At 37.5% G+C, this 23,792-nt stretch overlaps 2 protein-coding genes across 4 annotated transcripts in view; one reads left to right on the forward strand and one right to left on the reverse strand.

Annotated features, from left to right (window-relative positions):
* Positions 1 to 8,152, reverse strand: part of LARP4 (La ribonucleoprotein 4) — a 63,942-nt gene extending 55,790 nt beyond the window's left edge. For all 3 annotated transcript variants that reach the window (XM_058558286.1, XM_058558285.1, XM_058558287.1), the window contains exon 1: positions 8,023 to 8,152. In XM_058558286.1, the coding sequence (XP_058414269.1) occupies positions 8,023 to 8,040 (18 nt within the window). In that variant the 5' untranslated portion in view covers positions 8,041 to 8,152. The remainder of the gene's footprint in view (positions 1 to 8,022) is intronic.
* A 3,886-nt stretch (positions 8,153 to 12,038) lies between these two features.
* The window catches only part of FAM186A (family with sequence similarity 186 member A), a 73,260-nt gene continuing 61,506 nt past the window's right edge, over positions 12,039 to 23,792 (forward strand). Inside the window, exon 1 of the mRNA XM_058559247.1 lies at positions 12,039 to 12,209. Within this exon, the coding sequence (XP_058415230.1) occupies positions 12,039 to 12,209 (171 nt within the window). The remainder of the gene's footprint in view (positions 12,210 to 23,792) is intronic.

Consider the following 23,792-nt stretch of genomic DNA (forward strand, 5'->3'; position numbering starts at 1 on the left):
GAATCATGATCTCTTCTGAAAAACCAGAAGTTATCATACAAACTAGAACATTTATGAGACTGAAACAGGGTGAAACGTCTACTCCAGGAAATAGGTGTACACTATGACTGTGACAACAAAACAGGAGGTATGGTCACTCTACCTATTCTGTACTTTGTGGTATCTAGTGGTACAAAATACTGGCCAATTACGCCCTACACAAACCCTAGATTACTCTTGACTTTTCTATCCTGACACAGAAAATGCTCTTCTCATCCCTCAATAACATATAAACCAAACAAAACTTAACTCCTCATTCTTGGAGCCTGGCTTTATGCCTACAGTTCATACCCTATCCTTAGCAATATTCACCTACAGTACTACTCCTCTGTCTTTGGTTTAGAGCCAGTTATTTATAAATACAAAGATATTTTCTAAACCAAAGATTGGTTCAAATGGTCTGACACGGCAACAGACAAGAGTGGAAACAGTACCTCATATTCAAAAGTTTCTTTTTCTTACATTTAGTTAAATTTATACATTAGAAAAAATATCTCTTCCAAAAGAGCAAATATAAAGTGTCTATTTCCATTTTACCATTTGTATTCCTTTAAATCTTGCATATAAATGAGTCTGTATTTTAACATACTGCAATCTTCATTCTTGTTTTTTTTGTGTGTGAGGAAGACCAACCCTGAGCTAACATCCAATGCCAATCCTCCTCTTTTTTGCTGAGGAAGACTGGCCCTGGGCTAACATCTGTGCCCATCTTCCTCTACTTTATATGGGATGCCGCCAAAGCATGGCTTAACAAGCGGTGCGTTGGTGCGCGCCGGGGATCCAAACCGGCGAACCCCAGGCTGCCACAGCAGAGCGTGCGCACTTAACTACTTGCCCCACCGGGCCGGCCCCTCTTCATTCTTGTTTTAAAAGCTTTATTAGCCTAATTAAAAGTATACACTTAAAAGGAAAGTCTCTTCAATAAATGGTGCTGGGAAAACTGGACAGCCACTTGCAAAAGAATGAAAGTAGACCATCTTCTTTCGCCATAAACAAAAATTAATTCAAAATGGATCAAAGACCTGAAGGTGAGACCTGAAACTATAAAACTCCTGGAAGAAAACATAGGCAGTACACTATTCGTCATGGGTCATAAAGGCATCTTTTCGAATTCCATGTCTGCTCAAACAAGAGAAACAAAAGAAAAAATAAACAAGTGGGACTTCATCAGATTAAAGAGTTTCTACAAGGCAAATGAAACCAGGATCAAAATGAACAGGTAACCCACCAGCTGGGAAGAAATATTTGCAAACCACATATCTGACAAGGGATTAATCTCCATAATATATAAAGAACTCACACAACTCAACAACCAAAAAAACAAATAACTCGACCAAAAAATGGGCAGAGGAAATGAACAGACACTTCTCCAAAGAAGATATATAGATGGCCAATAGGCACATGAAAAGATATTCAACATCATTAATCATCAGGGAACTGCAAATCAAAACCACACTGAGATACCATCTTACACCTGTTAGAACGGCTATAATCACCAAGACAAAAAACAACGAATGCTGGAGAGGCTGTGGAGAAACAGGAACCCTAATTCACTGCTGGTGGGGATGCGAAGTGGTGCAGCCTCTATGGAAAACAGTATGGAGACTCCTCAAAAAATTAAAAAGCAGGGGCCGGCCTTGTGGCATAGGGGTTAAGTGCATGCGCTCCACTGCAGCAGCCCGGGGTTCGGATCCCGGGCGCACACCGACACACCGCTTGTCAAGCCATGCTGTGGCGGCGTCCCATATAAAGTAGAGGAAGATGGGCAGGATGTTAGTCCAAGGCCAGTCTTCCTCAGCAAAAAGAGGAGGAGTGGTATGGATGTTAGCTCAGGGCTGATCTTCCTCACACACACACACAAAAAAAGATCTTAAAAAAAAAAATTACAAAAGAGAAATACCTTATGATTCAGCTATCCCACTACTGGGTATCTACCCAACGAACCTGAAATCAACAATCCAAAGAGGCTTATGCACCCCTATGTTCACTGCAGCATTATTCACTATACCCAAGACGTGGAAGCAACTCAAGTGTCCCTCGACTGATGAGTCGATAAAGAAGATATGGTACATATATACACAATGGAATGCTCCTCAGCCATAAAAAAAGACATTTGCACCAACATGGATGGACCTGGAGGGTATTAAGGGAAATAAGCCAGACAGAGAAAGACAAACACCGCATGATTTCACTCATAAGTGAAGATAAACCAACACACAGAGAGAACTCTTTGGTGGTTACCAGGGACAAGGGGGGTGGGGGTGGGCACAAGGGGTGAAGGGATGCATTTATATGGTGACTGACAGATAATAATTTACAACAAAAATTTCACAATAAAGGGGAAAAAAGTATACTCTTAAACTATAAAAAATTTAAAATAAAGTAATTTCCTTGGTTGGCTTACCCAGAATTAGAGCAAATTAGTAATGAGGCTGGGAGTAGAACTCAAAAAGTTATAGATTTCTTAAATCAGTGCTATCTAAAAGTAGTTTTTGCAACTACGAGTGCTACTATCATGTAGTTTTAATAAATTTTCCAGAAATATTTAATACATAAAGCGTAAATTTCAGTCATTTTGGAAGGCAACTATTTATATACTGGACAATTTACATCACAATACAATTGCTGTGATGATCAAATCATAGTGTCTGTCAAGCCCTTACCTAGACACACAAGGCCTAATACATAAACACCACAACCATCACCTAACTCTGTCAGAAAAAATTATTCTTCTTAAATTACAAATAGGAATTGAAAATCAAAAAAGTTGTCCCCTGGGCCGACTCCGTGGCTTAGCGGTTAAGTGCGCGCGCTCTGCTACTGGCGGCCCGGGTTCGGTCCCAGGCGCGCACCGACGCACCGCTTCTCCGGCCATGCTGAGGCCACGTCCCACATACAGCAACTAGAAGGATGTGCAACTATGACGTACAACTATCTACTGGGGCTTTGGGGAAAAAAAATAATAATAATAATAAAAAAGTTATCCCCTGCCTCAGGTCATGTAGCTAACATTTGAACCCAGGATTCCAAAACTCTTACAGAAATTCATAGTACACAATACAAAAGTTTACAATGTTTTCAAGAAGGCTGGAAACCTTCCTTGAGAATCAAATTTTAAAGAAAACAAAATTTAAGCAAAATGCAGAATACAGAACAGATAAAATGCTACAAACACTATCAGAGCTCAAGTCATTTTCCATTTTCACTTAAGGATATTCAAAGATGAGGTTAGAAATCTTTTTTATGACTTCACAATTGCTGGATTGGAGTTTCTCAACTTCCTCTACTTTCCACTCCTCTGCAACACAGACTCAGATCCCACTTCTAACTAGAGTCAAAATCTTTTTTTTAAGCTCCTAGGTAGAAGACCAAACTTGCAGATTTGAAATCTTCATGTCCAGTATTAGTATTAAGGATCACTTCCATTAGCTGGGAAGTAATAGGGAGCTGGCAGATAATCCAAACTGATACAAAATAGTTGAATATCGAAATTTCTAGCTGTTAGTTTTTCACACACTGTAATTTGAAGCACCATGAGGTACTTTTACATCATGTTCACGTCTGAGGGCCGGTCCCGTGGCTTAGCGGTTAAGTGCGTGCACTCCGATACTGGCGGCCCGGGTTCGGATCCCGGGCGCGCACCGACGCACCGCTTCTCCGGCCGTGCTGAGGCTGCGTCCCACATACAGCAACTAGAAGGATGTGCAGCTGTGACATACAACTATCTACTGGGGCTTTAAGGGGAAAAAAAAAAAATAAATGTTCACGTCTGAGCATTTTATTAGACTTTTCACTCCTCAAAAATAATTTCTATTTCCTTTTTGGTCCATTATATCTGAAAATATTTTCATTTGAAAATGTTTTTATCCATTTTTAAATTCTGTGTCCAGCTCCAATAAATATTCCAAAATTAAACTGTTTGAAAACGACTCAGCTATTTCCTTATTTATAATTCTTCTTGGCAATCATTTCACAATTCATTTAGACACTTTCTTCTTCTAAGTCATTTAGAAAAATCATTTTCAGTGATATCTAATAAATTTTTATAAATAAATGATTATTTAAGCTAATGGGCAAAAACTGAGTACTGTACTTGGGGTGATAGGCACAACACTACCTATGATTACTATAATATAAAATTAATTTAAAAATTATCTAGGTAAATATCCCACTTATTTCAGATTCTAAGGCTAACCTAAAATTTAAAATGTTATCACTTAAAAAAGCAGACAACTTTAGAATAGATAAATTATTTTTAAAATTATATAAGATTTGGGGGAGGGGGAGAACGGAGGGTTATTGTTTAATGTGCACAGAGTTTCGGTTTTGCAAGATGAAAAGTTCTGGAGATGGATGGTGGTGATGGTTGCACAACAATGTAAAGATATTTAATACCACTGAACTGTACACGTAAATATGGTTAAGATGATAAATTTTATGTTATGCATATTTTATCATAATTAAAAATAACTTTTAAAAGTTATGTGAGTTATTAAAACATCCTAAGGAGCATTAAAGTCACTGCTACCTAATTAAGTGTTTATAAGTATTCATTTTCAGGGAAAAACTCGAATAGAGAACAGAAACCCAATTAAAACACTGCCAAACAACTAAAACAGACATAACTGGCTGAAAATATTAGAGCGGGAAAACGATCTGAAAAATGAACAAAATGCTAGCAACCACAAAAAACACAAAAAAATTGCAAACTGCCTCCACGATACTCAAAAATTATGTAACTCGCTAGCAGCCAGAAGAAGGGAGCACATTGTTGTTTCATACCTATAGAATTTTTTGTAATGAAATTTATGTTGGAACGTTTGACAATTTTGTGAATTATCCAAACATTTTACCTCTGCCCAGAGAGCAAAACATTGTATGTGTCTCCTTCAGAAAAGAGGTGAAAAAAAAACAATAAACTGTGAAAGTCAATATAGCCCTTTGTCCTCAAGACCAAGTTAAAAAAAGTTACATCTAAGTATTACTGAAAAAAGAATTTCTTGTCTGCCTGTTGCTTTCTACTGCAGTATAGCTAGGTAATTTAGAGTTCTAATTTCAGCTTCGACATTCACTAGCTATATAATCTTGGGCAAGTTTCTTAAATTCTTGTGCTTTAGTTTCTTTCTCTCTAAAACGGAGATAATAATGCTACCTATCTCGTAGGTAGGATTGAGTAGATGTAGATACATGTATACATGCAAAAACACTTAACAAGCCTGTCGTATAGTAAGCACAATACATCTATATACTACTATTATTATTATATTATCATTACTATTATCTATCCTACTGATTTCAGTTATAAACTAGTTAAGTTGGAGCCTCTGCAGAAAAATGCACACAAGTAAAAGATTTTGAACATAACTGCAGAGGACTCATAGGTCCTAGATTAGAGAAGTCCTACCAAAGATGATCCACAAGCAACTTGGTTTATACTAAAGTGGTTCTTAACCTCCCTTGTGCCATAGACCTTTTAAGTAGTCCAGTTAACCTAAGGATCTCTTTTCAGAATGATGTTTTTAAGTATATGAAACACACAGGATCACAAAATAAACCACAGTTTTTAATACTAATTTTAATATTTTTAAATTTCTAATTTAGTAATAAATGTGCTTTACTAATGCATTAAATAACATTTTTTACATATAACAAGGTATAATGAGTATAAACAGTATTTCAAGATATCTGCAAAAACTGTATTATGATATGAAAATATTTCTCTTGTTGCATCCACTGAAATTTCAAGAATTTTCAATTCTAAATTTCAATTTGAAGCTAATGAAAATAGGCAATTTTTTTCCTCAACCAAGTTCACAGACTTCCTCACTTCTATCTAGGGACCCAGATTAAGAACCTTGGCTCAGGGGAAAGCGCAAAAATAAGTTTTGGAACCAAAGACTTGTGTTCTAGAAGCCAGACTTCAGACTTTAGTCCCCACATTATTTACACCTGAATGACCTTAGGCATCAAACTCTGAGCTCTAGTTCACTCATTTAGAATAATTCCTACATCCTGAGGTTACAAGGATCAAATATTAGTTAACAAAATGCCAAATGACCGGTGTGTTATTTTTTAGTGATTTTAATACCACATATTCAGCCCCAAATATTCAGTGACATTGTTAACTTTCAATAAAACTCCTTATATGAGAAAAATTTAAAACCACATACTGATCCAAAAGGAAATGATTAACGGAAAGATTAATTTTATATAACAGTTTAGTGAGAGCCATGATTTGGCATTAGAATGACCTCTATCTAAATGCCACTTCCCCTACTTTACTTTTACTAAGTTACTTAACCTCTCCACCTCAGTTTTCTTATTTGTAAAAAAACACTGCAATGTTGTTTTAGAAACATGAGGATCTCGCTTAAATACTCAATAAATGGGGCTATTATTAAAGTTCACCTTTTAACAAAGCCAAAGGAATCAATTCGGAACTCAAAAGTTTATTTTGGAATTCACGTTGATATAAATAGTCTTAAACACACACACACTTAAAACCTGCAGCATTCGCATGGCATAACATTCCTAACACAAACTGGCACTGCTTAAAAATCATACCTGATTTCTTATTCTGCCGAAGGAAAACAACGAGAACAAAAATCAGTAAACAGAATGGATTCAGTAATTTTAAACAGTTTCATGATTTACTCGGAACGTTCCAATGAATGTTTCTTATCAATGTTGGACATACTCTAAGGTAGCTGTCTCTCTTTAAAACCCAATTTAAAGATCTCAAATTTATCAGCTACACATTGTCGGTCAGATTAAAAAAAAAAAAAAAGTAAAAGCATGTATTTACTAGATGCCGGAATATTACGAAATAGGATCCCTCCCTCCTTCCAAAAAACAAAACAAAACAGAAAAACCCGCCATCGACTAGCCCCGGCTCCCCGATCCATTATACAACCTGTAAATTCCTTCCCCCATTGAAAATATTCTTTTTATGGGCATAGTTAACAAGTGCCAAGTTGCGAAGTTGCAGCTTTGCCGGTTTGACGTTTTCACAACGCAAGAACAATATGATCTGGAATCTACTCAAAGCATTAGCCAGGCAGTCAGCTGATGCTCAGTGCACACAAGAGAAAGACAGAAATAAGAGAAATTAAACCTCGTATTTGTGGAAGGCAGGTATCTACTACGTACCTTTAAAACTAAAATAGGCCAACAGTAGACGTTCCGGTTAAAGTAATAAAAGTACTTCTATTGTTAAATAACAATACAAAAAAACGGCTTTCCCCGCACTAGGTTTCTTTCATTCTTGGAATTTTCCTTGTAGAGGGCTTTTATCGGTACGTAAAACCAACCTCTCATCACCGAACCGCTGCCTGAGTAACTTTTACAAAAGGTCAAAGCGGTGCCTTTCAAGGGTTCCAAACCCTATTGGCTTCTCCTCCGTTCACAGTAACTCGCTTTCCACCCACAGAACGTTCCAGAGACCTAGCGACGGGGACCAAACAAAATTTCGTGGGGGTTGCTAAAAAGAGCCTTTCAACTCGCTTTTCAAGACACTTATGCCGATTTTCACCTTCCTCGCACCGCGGCCCCACATGTTGCTCGTCTCCCTCCCAGAGGGCCCCGCGAGGCCTCGCTTCACCCCCCCCCCCCAGAACGCGCCCACCTGATTACCCTTTTCTCCGCAGACTCCGCCCCCACCCCCACCCCCACCCCGCCTGTGTGCCTCCTTTAGGAGGTCCATATGGGACACTCTCCCCGTCCTCTGATCCTCACAACACACCACACCAGCCTCGATTCTCTTCCTCCAATTCTCCCCCGCTATGGCGCTCCCCCTCGCACCGCTTCCTAAAGTGTTAGGAGAGCGCAGAGCGGAGCCGCAGGCCTGCACGGCCCAGGTGCTGTGTCAGCCTATCTGCCGGTTCCGCGGCGTGTACGGCCTGGAAAGTCACATGGCGGTGGGACCGGCCGGCGCCTCCACACTCCTGCTCTCCTCAGCAGGACCAGATGACCAAGTCCGCTTACCTCCACGAAGAGCAACATGTCTTCCTCCGCTCGGCCCACTCGTTCTCGCCGCGGCGACTCCAACTGGCTTACAGGCCCGAGCCCCAATCGCTAGGATAAGGACACTCGCCTGGCCCCTCCACCCGGCAGTGGACCCGGCTCCTCCCCCGCCGTCAGCCGCTGCGGCCCGACCCGCCCAGTCCCACCTCCCTTGAAACAGCAACTGTTTCCGGTTCTAGAAAACAATTGCTTCCGGGAGCAGAGACAACCCGCGGCGCGCTCGACTTTTGCGCTACCTTTTCCAGCAGCAGTATGGAATGTACCATCATCTGTTCTGGGGGGAGGAGGGAAGTGATCAGAGGAAGGCACCATTCTTTGCCACGGCGGGGTGTAAAAATCTTATTGACGCATTTTATCTCTTGCCGAACGAATGTAACTACCACGGCCGTAATCATTCCGCAGTTTTTATAGCTCAAAATCTTGATCTGATAAAAAGCCGAGCTTGTGCGAAGTGTACTGAACAAACGCCCAACATTGCCGAAAAGGTGGTGGCTCGCAGGAAAAAAAAGTAGAGAAGGAAAAAAAAGCAGTGCTAATAGTAAATATATTACTAGCAGCTGCTGTATATTAAATGCTTACTGTGTGCCTGGCAGTGTTCTAAGTATTTTACGTGAATTAATCTTAAAGCAATCCTATGCAATTAATACTATTATCCCCATGTTACAGTCGAAGGAGCCCTCTAGGAGGGCGGGTTTCTCTTAGATACACCTTGAAAGAACTTTGCCCCATATTCGCTTGAATCCGGTATCCACGTCTCCGCTTAATATAACGCTACATAATAATACTTAGTCTGGGTAGCCTCTTCATTGATGTTCTGCTATCACTTCAAATGAAATACAATAAAAACAATTTTTTAAACTATCTTTATAATTTTCTGTTAGATGATCCAAATTCCTTATTATTTTTAGTAATATTACTTGGTAGGATTTATCCCTCTCTTATTAGTCCCACTTCTATATCCTAGTTCAGACGCTCATCTTTTGAAATAATTCTGTCATGATCTTTTCCAATGGATTTTTTCCATTCTATTATTTCAAAAATCTTCCTAATTGAAGGTTTCATTTTCACCAAACTGCTGTTATTTGCTTTCAAGACCTTACCATTCTGATCCCACCTAATCTCCCTTTCTTCACCTCAAATGAATCTCCTCACTTTTTCACTTAGATACCAAATTAATTCCACTATCAAACTGTGTCCCATACTCTCCCTAATCTGGTCCCCAGTAAACTCAACATTACTTCATCTCAATTAAACCAGTCTCCTCACTTTTCCCCTGAAATACAAACTCAACACTCACCTCCAAAGCCATGGCTCAAGGTGTCTTCCCTATCTGGAATGCCTTCATTTGTCAATCAACTTTCTCTCTCCATAAGGTTTTCCCAAAAACTCTGCTCCCCACGGATCTCTTCTTCATGTCCCTGTTTAACACTTGAATATTATATTCTATCTTAAGTTATTTCCTTTTTCTTCTTTTCGTTTTTTAGTTTCTTCACAGGTACCCTATCATAAATTCTTCACAGTCTAGGATAATGGTAGCCACATAGTAGTGTCTCAACAAATGTTTGTCCAATTGAAAGGGAAGGAGAGAGATTTTAAAATTGCTTTAAAAAGCCTTCATTTCCAGTTGATGATGAATTCCATGCTGCATAAAAAATACGAGAGAGAGAGCACAATAATGCTAAATTAGTTTAGTTGACAAGCATGTAGGCTGCTTTGTGAACGCCTACTAGGATAAGCAATATAAAAAAATCAAGAGAAATAGAAGTTATATAAAGATCTCACAATCTAATATTATTATCAATAAAGTACTTAAACCAATTAATTGATAATGTCAAATGCTGGATAATGATGGATATTTTAATCAAACCTCACATTTATAAAAATAAATAATTCTTCTTAATTGTGATCCTTTCAGAAAACATTATGAACTTCCTTGAATAAATAGACTTAGTTGTGATTTATAGGAAAGAAGGGAGTAATATTTTATGACTAGGGGGGCAATCTAACAATAAAAGAAAGTATTCCGGGGCTTAGAAAAGTTTCTAAAAGGAATCGAGTCTGAAACTATAATGGATATCCAAATTTTAGACAGTTTCTGTGGAGGAATTGAGGAAGAATATGGCAAATGTTAGAAAAAGAAAACTAAAGTACAGCATCTGGTTTTGAGAAGTTTACCAACTAGTGGATAGAGACAAATAATAAATAGTTACATTGCAATGAGATAAGTACTATGATAGACAGTTTACAAAGTGATTTGGAAACACAGAGGAGGGAGTAACAGACAACGAGATCCTAAAGAGAAGGAAAAATATTTAATTTGCTCTCTATATATTGATTGATATTTTTAAGAGACAACTACTTTATGATCCCCTGCCTCCACTCTCTCTGAAGGACTGAAACACATATATTGCTTAACTTTACAATTTACAACAAAGACTCAACATAGGACTAAGTTTAAAATCAGTTTACAATAAAGACTCAACATAGGAAGTTCTTGTAGAGTAAGTAAGTTATACATCCACAATTTGTATAAAATCTAAAACCTCAAAATGATATTATATAGTTTATGAATACATACACCTGTAGTAAAACTATATAAACATAAACGAGACATAAATACGTCAAAATCATAATTGTCATTGCCTCTGAAAAGGGACAGAGGGGAGGGAAAGTCTGGTGAAAACATCAAAGGGGACTTCAACTTTATCTCTAATGCTTTCTTTTGTTTAAAAATATCTGAAGTACCGGGCTGGCCCCGTGGCATAGCGGTTAATTGCGCGAGCTCCGCTGCTGGCGGCCCCCGGTTGGGATCCTGGGCGCGCACTGATTCTTCGTTTGTCAAGGCATACTGTGGCTGCGTCCCATATAAAGTGGAGGAAGATGGGCACAGATGTTAGCCCAGGGCCAGTCTTCCTCAGCGAAAAGAGGAGGATTGGCAGATGTTAGCTCAGGGCTGATCTTCCTCACAAAAAAAACAGTGGAAGAAGATAGGCACAGATGTTAGCCCAGGGCCAGTCTTCCTCAGCAGAAAAAGAGGAGGATTGGCATGGATGTTAGCTCAACGCTGATCTTCCTCACACACATACACAAAAAAAAATCTGAAGTAAATATGACAAAATGTTAATATTTGTTCATTCTAGGTGATAGGTACATAGCTATTTGTTATATTACTTTCAGTACTTTTTCATATTTTTTCAAATTAAAAAATAAAAATGTATACAGCCGACAAAACTACCCTGTTCTTTAATTGCTCGAATCTCCTAATCCTTTCACTTCCTTTGCAATCAAAGGAGCTGCCCACAGTACTCCTTTTTCAGTTAGAAGACAGACTCTAGCATGCCCTTCAATTTCTCGAGTCAACTATGGAACTTCAAAGCCTTCTTCAGTCAGGTTCCTTGAAAAAACTAGTCGGTAGGCAGTGCAAAGAGTGTGATCTTCATCCAAATAATATCTTCCAAGTTACTTCATGTCTAGGAAAAGTTGAGGGGCAGCTGAGGAAGTTGTAACACAATTAATCCATTACAGACTTAAAAATTCTTAAGCAAAACCTAAGAAGAGAGAAGAACCAAGAGTTACATTTGAAACACTGGATCTTGAATTCTAACGCCTGGATTTTAAACTCATTTAAGTAGGGCTATATCTTCTATTTCTTTTAGCATTCCTGTTATCTATTCTTTCCTACCCTCCCTCCCCCTTCACTCTTCTACCATCACAGCATATAGAATGCCTAGTTCTCTGCATATAATAAGCTCTCTTTAAATGTTGGAGGCAATGATAATGTCACAATGGGTCTATTATGACATCACTAGGACTGGAATACCATGGTTAGCAATTAGTAGCAGATTGAACCACAACGTCTGGGAGCAGGAAAGACCTCTTCTAGCTCCTTCGTGGACACTTTTATTAGCATTTGCCTATATTCTGTGAAAAAAGAAGAAATAAAAGAAAATTACTCAACTTTTCAAATATTTATCAAAATGCAAAGGGAGATAGACAAGGAATCTGATTCAGAAAATGGAGCTGTGGATTACACCATCATGTCCAGAAAAGCCCTTGATAGCTCAGTGGTCCCCCTGCTTGAGATCCCATTTACAGCACAGGATGTCATCTCTAGGATTGAGCAAGCACAGCTTCGTAGAGCCAGAGAGGTAGGTAGTAAATGAAAAGTTTACCGATTGCACCTTTTTTTTAACTTTCCATGACCAGCTACATTTTTTTTTTAGAACTTAATTTATTTTCATGGTATTTGACTGTGTTTGAGGTAATTTTCATTTCAAATGACAATTTCACCTGACTCTGTGGATCGCAAGCTCCAATTGTATATTAATCTCTTTCACTTTCATATCAGAATTAAGGTTTTAAGAAATAAATCACATGTGCTATTAAGTGATTGGAGTCGAAAGAAAAATTAAAATCTGTAGCTAATATTGATATCAATTTTAGTCCAAAGTTTTCATTTGTTCTCAACTGAGCTTTTATCAAACAGCTATTAACAAGAAGAAACATTGCGTTGAACTCCAGCTCCTTTTATTTCGCCTGAACACTTCATGGAAGATGAGTTTATTGGCCAAGAGAAAGCCAAGGACAGTAAACAAAGAGCTTAAATAATGTAACAATCAAATAGACCCCAAACAATTAAGGCTATACTACATTCTATTCTCTCAGACAGAATACAACAAAATCAGTCAGGCTAAAAGAGATTAATTCAGGGGAAGTTCTTTCCCAAGTTTAAGGAGTACTGAATACTTGTACTTTCTCCTTCTCCACATAGACTTACTCCTGCTCCAACTCCCCACAACTAGCAGCAATAACACAGTGCTAGCTTTTAACAGCTTCATTAAGGTGTAATTGACATACAATAAACTGTATATTTTTAAAGTATACAAGTTTTTTTTCTTTTTTTCTTTAATTTTATTTATTTTTTCCCCCAAAGCCCCAGTAGATAGTTGTAGGTCATAGCTGCACATCCTTCTAGTTGCTGTATGTGGGATGCGGCCTCAGCATGGCCGGAGAAGCAGTGCGACGGTGTGCGCCCGGGATCCGAACCCGGGCCGCCAGCAGCGGAGCACACGCACTTAACAGCTAAGCCACGGGGCCGGCCCTAAAGTATACAAGTTTTGATATACATAAACACCAATGAAACCTTCATCAAAATCAACATAATAAACTTACCATCATCCCCAAAAGTTTCTTCATGCCCTATTACAATCCCTCCTGCACACCCTTCCCTGTGCCCTCCACCCCAATCCCAAGCCAACCACCAACCTGCTTTCTGTCACTATAAATTATTTCTCATTTTGAAAGAATTTTATGTAAGTGGAATCATACAGTATCTACTTTCTTTTGTCTATCTTCTTTCACTTAGCATAATTATTTTGAGATTCACTTACATTCCCACATATATGAAAAGTTGATTCTTTTTTATTGCTTAGTATTTTTCCATGACCTGGACATCTGGGTTTTTTTTGGGTTCAAGGTTATTACAAATAAAACTGCTATGAACACTCGTGTACTTATTCATGACTTATTTTATGGACATATGCTTTCATTTCTTTTGGATAAATACCTAGGTTTAGAATGGCTGGTTCACATGGTATGTAAATATTCAATTTTAAAAATAAACTACCAAACTTTTTTTTTTTTTTTTTTGAGGAAAATCAGCCCTGAGCTAACATCCATGCTAATCCTCCTCTTTTTTTTGGCTGAGGAGGACCGGCTCTGAGCTAACATCTATTGCCAATCCTCCTCCTTTTTTTTTTTCCCCAAAGCCCCAGTAGATAGCTGTTTGTCATAGCTGCACATCCTTCTAGTTGCCGTATGTGGGACGCGGCCTCAGCGTGGCCGGAGAAGCGGTGCGTCAGTGCGCGCCAGGGATCCGAACCAGGGCCGCCAGTAGTGGAGCATGCGCACTTAACTGCTAAGCTGTGGGGCCGGCCCCTAAACTACCAAACTTTAAAAAAGTGGTTATACTATTTCATATTCCCACAAGCAGTATATGAGATTTTCAATTGCTTTACATCTTTATCAACACTTGATGTTGTTAGTCTTTGTAATTTTAACCATTCCAAAGTGTATATAATAGTATCTCATTGTGATTTTAATTTGCACTTTCATAATGAATAATTTTGAGCAACTTTCCATGAGCTTATTTTCACTCGGTATGTCTTCTTTGGTAGTTCAAATATTTTGCCCATATTTAAAAAATTGACTGGTCTGTGTTGTTATTCGGTTTTGAGTATTCTTATGTATTCTGAATGCAACTGCTTTATCAGATAGGTGATTTGCAAATATTTTTTCCCATTCTGTGGCTTGTCTTTTTCTTCTACTATGAGTGTCTTGCAAAGAATAAAACTCCTAAATCCAATTTATCAACCTTTTCTTTTGTGGATCATGCTTTTGATGTAGTATACTATAAGCAAACTTTGCCTAACCCAAAGTCACAAACATTTTCTTCTATGTATTCTTCCAGGAGTTTTATACTTTTAGATTTTATGTTTAGGTCTATGATCCATTTTGTCTTAATCTTTGTATATGATATCATATATGGATTGAGGTTCTGTTTTTCTTACCAGTTATTCTATCTCCATTTGTTGAAAAGACTATCCTTTCTCCATTGAATTGCATTTGGACCTGTACTGAAAATCAATTGACCACATACGTGTGAGTTAATGGACTCTCTAGTCTATTCTTTTGGTCTATTTGTCTATCTTTACACCAATACCACAGTGTCTTGATTACTGAGGCTGTATAATAATTCTTGAAATCATGTAGTTTTAGTTCTCCAACCTTGTTCTTTTTCAGGTATGCCCAACTTCTGTCACATCTTTTTACCCTCTTTTCTTCTTCTTAGGCTTCTTTCTCTGGAGTGACACACTCAAACCCTCATTACATAAAAACTATCTTTATCTACACTGCTTTCTCCCTTTGCATTTCCATATGAAATTTAGAATCAGTCTGTCAAATTCTACTGGAAAAAATTTTTAAAAAGCCTGCTGGGGGCCGGCCCCGCGGCATAGCGGTTAAGTGCACGCGCTCTGCTGCTGGTGGCCGGGGTTCGGATCCCGGGCGTGCAGCAATGCACCGCTTCTCCGGCCATGCTGAGGCCGTGTCCCACATACAGCAACTAGAAGGTTGTGCAGCTATAACATACAACTACTGGGGCTTTGGGGGAAAAAAATAAATTAAAACAAAAAAGCCTGCTGGTATCTTGGTTGGTATTGTATTGAATTTATAGATCAATTTGCGGGAGAATTGAAATCTTAATAACATTGAGTCTTCTGACCCCTGAACACAGCATCTCTCTCCATTTATTTAGGTCTATTTTTTCTCAGAAGTGCTTTGCAGTTTTCAATGTACAGATCTTGCATATCTTTTGTCAGATTTAACCCTATGTATTTCGTATTTTTATACTACTGTGAATAGTATTTTTTTTAAATTTCCATTCTCAGTTGTTCACAATGAATATATAGAAATATAATAGATTTGTGTATATCGATCGCGTATACTGAAACCTAGTTATTAGTCCACATAGATTTTCTTTGTACATTCTTTGGGATTTTCTACATAGACAATTCTTTCATATGCTGATAGAGGCAGTTTTATTTCCTCCTTTCATATCTGGGTGCATTTAAACTTCATTCTTGACTGACTAAGTAGGCTGGGACCTCCAGTATAAAGTTGAATAGAAGTGATGAGACCTCCTTGCTTTGTTCTTGGGCAAAGCATTCAGTCTTCCACCAGTAAGTATGTTAGTAGCTGTGTATATTTTATGGTGCTCTGTATCAAGTTGGGGAAATTCCCTTCTTCTCCTAGTTTGCTGAGATTTTTAATTAGGAATAGATATTCGGTTGTATCAAAAGCTTTTACTGCATCTATGGGGATAATCATGTGTTTTTTTTCTCTTTGAATCTGTTGATATAGTGAATTACATTGATTTATGAATGTTAAACCAACCTTGCATTTTTTGGATGAACCCCATTTACTCATGATGTAGCATTCTTTTTATTATCTTGTATTCGATTTGCTAAAATTTTAACAATTTTTGTGTCTATGTTTACAAAGTATATTGGTCTGTAGTTTTCTTTTCTTGTAATGCCTTTGGTTTTGGCATCAGAGTGATGCTAGCTTTATAGACTCAGGTAGAATATTCTTTTCAATTTTCTGTAAGAGTTTGTTGAGAGTTGACATTACCTTTTATGGTCATGCACTGGATAATGATGTTTTGGTCAACGTTGGACGACATACATGATGATGGTCCCATAAGATTAGTACCATTAGTCCCATAAGATTAGCCTAGGTGTGTAGTAGGCTATACCATCTGGGTTTGTGTAAGTACACTCCATGATGTTAAAACAATGACGAAATTGCCTAATGACACATTTCTCAGAATGTATCCCCATCGTTAAGTGACACATGACTATATATGTTTGGTAGAAACCAATAGTGTTTGGGTAAGGTGGGGAGAAATAATCAATAGTACCATCTGGACTTGGGGTTTAATTCATGGGAAGGTTTTAAACTACAAATTCAATAAAAAAAATAATCATAGGGCTCTTCAGGTTATCTATTTCTTCTTGAGTGAGCTTTCACAGTTTGTATCGTTCATGGAATTTGTCCATTTCATCTGAGTTGTTGAGTTTTTTTGTTTTGTTTTTTTGTTTGTTTTGTTTTTTTGTGTGTGTGAGAAAGATCAGCCCTGAGCTAACATCTGTTGCCAATCCTCCTCCTTTTTTTCCCCAAAGCCCCAGTAGATAGTTGTATGTCATAGTTGCACATCCTTCTAGTTGCTGTATGTGGGACGCAGCCTCAGCATGGCCAGAGAAGCGGTGCGTCAGTGCGCACCCGGGGTCCCAACCCGGGCCGCCAGTAGTGGAGCGTGCACTTAACCGCTAAGCCATGGGGCCAGCCCTGAGTTGTTGAGTTTATTAGCCTAAAGTTGTTTACAATAATCTCACATTATCCCCTCGTTATCTGTAATAATGTCACATCTCATTTCTGATATTAGTAATTTGTCTTCTTCCTTTCTCTCTCTCTCTCTCTCTCTTTATCAGTATGGCTAGAGGTTTATCAATTTTATTGATCTTCTCAAAGAATCAACTTTTGATTTCACGGATTTCCTCTAATTGCTTTTCTATTTTCTATTTTACTGATTTCTGCACTGATCTTTATTATTTCATTTATGTTATTTACTTTAGGCATAACTTGCTTGTCTTTTTCCAGTTTTGTAAGGTAGAAGCTGTGGTCATTGATTTGAGAACTTTTTTCTTCTTTAATAAGTGTTTTGTTCCATATATCTCTCCCTCTACAAACAAAAATTCTGTTTCCATTTTCATTCAGTTTTAAATACTTTCTAATTTCCCTTTTGATTTTTTTCTTTGACCCATGGATTATTTAGAAGAATATTATTTAGTTTCCAAATATTTGGAGACGTTTTCCCTTATTTATTTCTAATTCAATCTCATTAGGGTCAAAGAACATATTTCATGTGATCTGAATCCTTGTAAATTTCTTGAAATTTGTTTCCTGGTTCAGAATATGGTCTATACTGGTAAATCTTATGTACTTCAATACAATTTGTATTCTATTGTTGAATGGAGTACTCTATAAATAACAACTACATCAAGTTGGTTGATAGTATTGGTCAAGTCTTCTGTCATTATTTTTTTCTCAACTTTATGTATCAATTATTGAGAGAGGGTATAGAAATGTTTGACTATAATTGTGAATTTGTCTAGTTCTTCGGACAGTTCTATCAAATTTTTTTCATGTATTTTGAATCTCTGTTATTAGGTGCCTAAACATTTAGAATTGCTATGTTCTCTCAATGAATTGACCACTTTACCATTATAAAATGATCCTATTTATCCCTAGTAATATGCTTTTGTCTGTAATCTACTTTGTTATTAATATAGCCATTCTAGCTTTCTTTTGATGAGTGTTACCATCCTTTTACTTTAAACATATGTGGGTTATTATATTTAAAGTGGGTTTCTTATAGGAAGTATGTAATTGGGTTTCTTTTTTATCCAACCTGACAATCTCTGCCCTTTAAGTGGATGTTTAGACCATTTATATATAATGTGATTATTGATATGGTTAGGTTTAAATTTACCATTTTGCTATTTGTTTTTGGTTTGTCCCATATTTTTTTTGTTTATTTTTTATTCTTTTTCTGACTTCTTTTAAATTGAATATATTTTTATGATTCTATTTTATTTTGTTTATTGCCTTATTAGCTATAACTTTGTTTCACCTTTTTAGTGGTTGCTTTATGGTTTATAGTATACATATTTAAGTTATTACTATTTACCTTCAAGTGGTATTATACCACTTTTGACCAGTGTATAAACCTTACGGCAATATTCTACCTTTTTCCCTCTCCTGACCTTTGTGATATTTGTATCATAGTTCTACATATATTATAAACTCAATATTTATTAGTTTCCAATTATGTTTTAAACAATTACCTATTTTTCAATTTTTTATTGTAGTAAAATATACAGAACATAAAATTTTCAATTTTAACTATGTTTTTGGTTTTGTTTTGTTTTTTTTGCTTGAGGAAGATTGTCCCTGTGCTAACATCCATGCCAATCTTCCTCTATTTTGTATGTGGAACTCTGATCCATTAAACAAAAACTACCCAGTGGAACTCTGATCCATTAAACAAAAACTACCCATTCCCTTTTCTCCCCCAAACCCTGGCAACCATTCTACTTTCTGTCTCTATCATTCTGCCTACTATAGGTACCTTATATAAGCGAATCAAAGTATTTGTCCTTTTGTGCCTGGTATATTTCACTTAGCATGTCTTCAAATTTCACATACGTTGTAGCATGTGTCAGAATTTCCTTTCTTTTTAGGGCTGAATAATATTCCAGTGTATGTATGTATCACATTTTGTTTATCCATTCATTTATCAATGGACGCTTGGCCTGCTTCCATCTCTCTGCTATTGTGAGTAGTGCTGCTATGAACATAGGAGTACAAATATCTGTTCAAGTCTCTGCTTTCAGTTCTTTATAGATGCAGGAGTGGAATTGCTGGATCATATGGTAATTCTATTTCTAATTTTTTGAGGAACCACCATACTATTTTCCATTGTAGCTGCACCATTTTACATTCCCATCAGCAGGGCACAAGGCTCCCGATTTCTCCACATTCTCACCAACACTTATTATTTTCTGGGGTTTTTTTCTGGTAATAAGCATCATAACGGGTGTGAAGTATCTCATTGTGGGTTTGATTTGCATTTCCCTAATGATTAGTGATGTTGAACATCTTTTCATGTGCTTGTTGGCCATGTGTGTATATTCTTTGGAGAAATGTGTATTCAAGTCCTTTGCCTATTTGGGAACTGGGTATGTCCTTGTTGAGTCATAGGAATTCTTTACATATTCTGGATATTAATCACTTATCAAATGTGTGACTTGCAAATATTTTCTGCCAGTCTGTGTATTGCCTTTTTACTCTGTTGATAATTGTGATGGTTAATTTTATGTGTCAACTTCACTGGGCCACAGGGTGCCAAGACATTTAGTCAAATATTATTCTGGGTATGTCTATGAAGATGTTTTTTGATGAGATTAACACTTGAATCAGTAGACTGAGTAAAGCAGAATGCCCTCCCTAAGGTAAGTGGGTTTTGTCCAATCAATTAAAGACCTAAACAGAACAAAAAGGCTGAGTAAAAGTGTACTCCTCTTACCTAACTCCCTTGAGATGGGACAGTCTTTCCCTGCCTTCAGTCTTGAACTGAAACGTCAACTCTTCTTGGGTTTTGAGCCTGGTGCCTTTTGGACTGGTACCACACCATAGGCTCCCCTGGTCTCCAGCTTACCAACTAGAGATTGTGAGACTACTTAGCCTCCATAATCATGTAAGCCAATTCTTTTAATAAATCTCTCTCTTTCTGTCTTTTTCTGCCTCTCTCTTTTGGTTCTGCTTCTCTGGAAAACCCTGACTAATACTACTAACATGGGTTTCGGTACCAAGAGTGGTTCTGGAGGAATAGAATCTTTTTTTTTTTTTTGTGAGGAAAATCCGCCCTGAGCTAATATCCATGCCAATCCTCCTCTTTTTTTGCTGAAGAAGACTGGCCCTGGGCTAACATCCGTGCCCATCTTCCTCCACCTTGTATGGGATGCCGCCACAGAATGGCCTGATAAGCAGAGCATTGGTGTGTGCCCAAGATCCGAACCCGGGCTGCCAGCAGCAGAGTGCACGCACTTAACCGCTATGCCACGGGGCCGGCCCCAGGAACAGAATCTTAAGAATGAGTTTTCTGAATTGGGTCTGGGATTTCTAGAATTGACTCTCTAATCTGATTAGATTTCCAGTATTAAAGAGAGCATCCACAGTCCTTGGCATGATCTGGCAATTAAGAAATATAAAATATCACCATTTGATACTCCTAATCAACTGCTTATAAGAAGTAAGAATCTGGGTGACTGTGTATGTGATACTTTCAAACATTTTTGGCAAACTAACATATATAATGAGATTGGTTGGTTGCTCCTAATGTCACTGGACAAAGTAGGGAAAGAAAAGGATGATCTCAGGGATTTGAATTCCCAGCACAACTGCCACATAAATGACCTAAAAGCTCTTATGTGTGCCCTGAAGGAGACCCTTATCTCTTATAGCTGCTTGGCTGAGATTGCTGAAAATTAAACCAAGAATCTCATTCTCTGACTGGCTGAATTACAATGGAAGTTGATCTCTCAGTCTCACTCAGTGGCTAGTATTAAAGTGAGGGCATTGATTGGGAAGGAATGGGATCCTGAAAGCTGGAATGGGGATGTGTGGGAAGGCCCTGATAAAGCTTGGCACATTGAACCTCTAAATTCTGATAAGTGTTCTTTGCCAGAGGAACAGCTTCTCCACACCCGACAGAGGCAGCCTCTCCAATACCAGAGGGAGTGGCCTCTCCAACCCTGTCTGAGGGGATTAACCCTGCATTGCCTGAGGGTTAATGACTGAGGAAACTGTAATGACGTCTCTTGAGACAGTTGCCATGCAAGACAATGCTGATTTTCCTCAGGAACCACCCCTACTACACCTCTTTGTTTCCAGACCTATAACTAGACTCAAATCCCAGTAGGCCACTAAAGGTGAGGTTGAAGGTATGATCCATGAGGAAGTGCACTATACTCCAAAAGAACTGCTTGAGTTTTCTAACTTTTACAGGCAGAAATCAAGGAAATATGTGTGGAAATGGATTTTAAGGGTGTGGGATAATAGTGGAAGAAACATAAAGTTGGATCAGGTTGAATTTATTGATATGGGCTCATTAAGCAGAGACTCTGCATTTAATGTTACAGCTTGGGGAATTAGAAAGTGTTCTAAGAGTTTGGTTGGTTGGTTGACTGAAACATGGACCAAAAGTTTGCCCATACTGAGTGAATCAGAAATGCCATATTTGCCTTGGTTTAATGTAGAGGAAAGAATTCAAATGCTTAGGGAGATTGGAGTGTTAGAGTAGAGGGCTATTATGGTGAGAAATGCCAAGTGAAAGCCACTAGAACTACCTCTACCTAGGAAAGTAGTGAACCAAAGCAATACTGCATTTCTAGAGGGATTGCAGAGATAAGTGCCACCATCAAGGAAAGATGCAGGAGCGGTGATTCCCACCACATCCTCGTTCAACTTGCCTACTTGACCTGTGAAGAAGACAGAAGGATCTTAGAGAATAACAGCAGATCACAGGCATGCCTCGGATATATTGCGGGTTCAGTTCCAGAACACTGCAATAAAGCGAATATAGCAATAGAGAGAGTCACATGAATTTTTTGGTTCCCAATGCATATAAAAGTTATGCTTACACTATACTGTAGTCTATTAAGTGTGCAATAGCATTATGTCTAGCAAAAACAATGTATATGCCTTAATTAAAAGATACTTTATTGCTAAAAAATGCTAACCATCACCTCAGCCTTCAGCAAGTCATAATCTTTTTGCTGGTGGAGGGTCTTGTAAAAAACGCAATATCTTTGAAGCACAATAAAGCAAAGTGCAATAAAATGAAGTACGCCTGTATTGTAAAATGAACCAGGTGGTGACTGCAATTGCAGATGGTGTACCAGATGTGGTTTCATTGCTTGAGCAAATTAACACATCCCCTGGTACCCAGAATGCCTCTACTTATATGGCAAATGATTTTTCCCCATACCTGTCAATAAGGACCACCAGAAGCAGTTTGCTTTCAGCTGGCAAAGCCAGCAATACACTTTCACTGGCCTATGTTGTTTGATGGAGTGTTCTGTATATATCTGTTATATCTAGATGGTTTATTGTGTTGTTCAAGTTCTCTATTTCCTAACTTATCTTCTGTCTGGTTGTTCTATCCATTATTGAAAGTAAAGTATTGAAGTCTTCCACTATTGTTGTAGAACTCTCTATTTCTCCCTTTAATTCTGTCAATTTTTGCTTCTTATATTTTGAGTGACTATTATTATGTGCATAAATGTTTATAATTGTTATATCTTCTTGCTGTATTGAACCTTTTATTATATTTTCTGGTAATCTTTTTTGATTTAAAGTCTATTTTGTATTTTATTAATATAGCCACCCAGCTCTTTTTTGGTTATTATTTGCGTGGAATATCTTTTTCCATCCTTTCATTTTCAACCTCCTTGGGCCTTTGGAACTAAAGTGAGTCTCTTATAAGCAGCATATAGTTGGATCATGGTTTTTAAAAATCTATTCTACCAATCCCTGCCTTTTGATAAAATGGTTTAATTCATTTACATTTAAAGTAATTACCGATAAGAAGCAATTTAACTTTTGTCATTTTGTTATGTTTTCTATTTGCATTATAGCTTTTTTCTCCTCATTTTTTACAGTACTGTCATCCTCTTTGTTTAGTTGTCTTTTTTTAGTGAAATGTTTTAATTCCTTTCTCATTTCCTTTTCATACATATTGTGTGCTTATTTTCTTTGTAGTTATCATGGAGATTACAAATAAAATCATAAAGTTATACACTCTTAATTTGAATTTATACCAGTTTAACTTTAATAGCATACAACAACTCTGCCCCTATACTGCTCTGTCCCCACTCCTTTCGGTTACTGATGTCACAAATTACATGTTTATATATTGTGTGCCCAAAAATGGACTAATAATTGTTTTCTATGCATTTGTATTTTAAATCATGTAGAGAATAAGAAGTGGAGTTATAGACCAAAATTACAATAACACCAGTTTTTATAACTGCCCATGTATTTGCCTTTACCAGAGATCTTTTTATTATTATTATTTTTATTTTATTGAGGTTGTAATAGTTTATAACATTGTGAAATTTCATTTGTACATTATTATTCAGTTGTACATCAGTCACCATATATATGTGCCCCTTTACCCCTTATGCCCACCCCCAACCCCCTTCCCCTTTGGTAACCACTAATCTGTCCTTTTTTCCATGTATATGTTTGTCTTCCACATATGAGTGAAATCATACTTTACCAGAGATCTTTATTTCCTCATACAGCTTTGAGTACTTTCATTTTAACCTGAAGGACTCCTTTTAGCATATCTTATAGGGCAAATCTAGAGGTAATGTACTTTGTCAGCTTTTGTTTGTCTGGTAATGTTCTTAATTTCTTCCTCATTTTTGAAGGACAGTTTTGCCAGATATAGAATTCTCAGTTGACAGGTTTTTTTCTCTCAGCACTTTGAATGTATCAACCCACTGACTTCTGGCCTGTAAGATTTCTGATAAAATTCTATTGAT

The sequence above is a fragment of the Diceros bicornis genome, chromosome 17 (assembly GCF_020826845.1).
Source record: "Diceros bicornis minor isolate mBicDic1 chromosome 17, mDicBic1.mat.cur, whole genome shotgun sequence".
Lineage (NCBI taxonomy): Eukaryota > Metazoa > Chordata > Mammalia > Perissodactyla > Rhinocerotidae > Diceros > Diceros bicornis.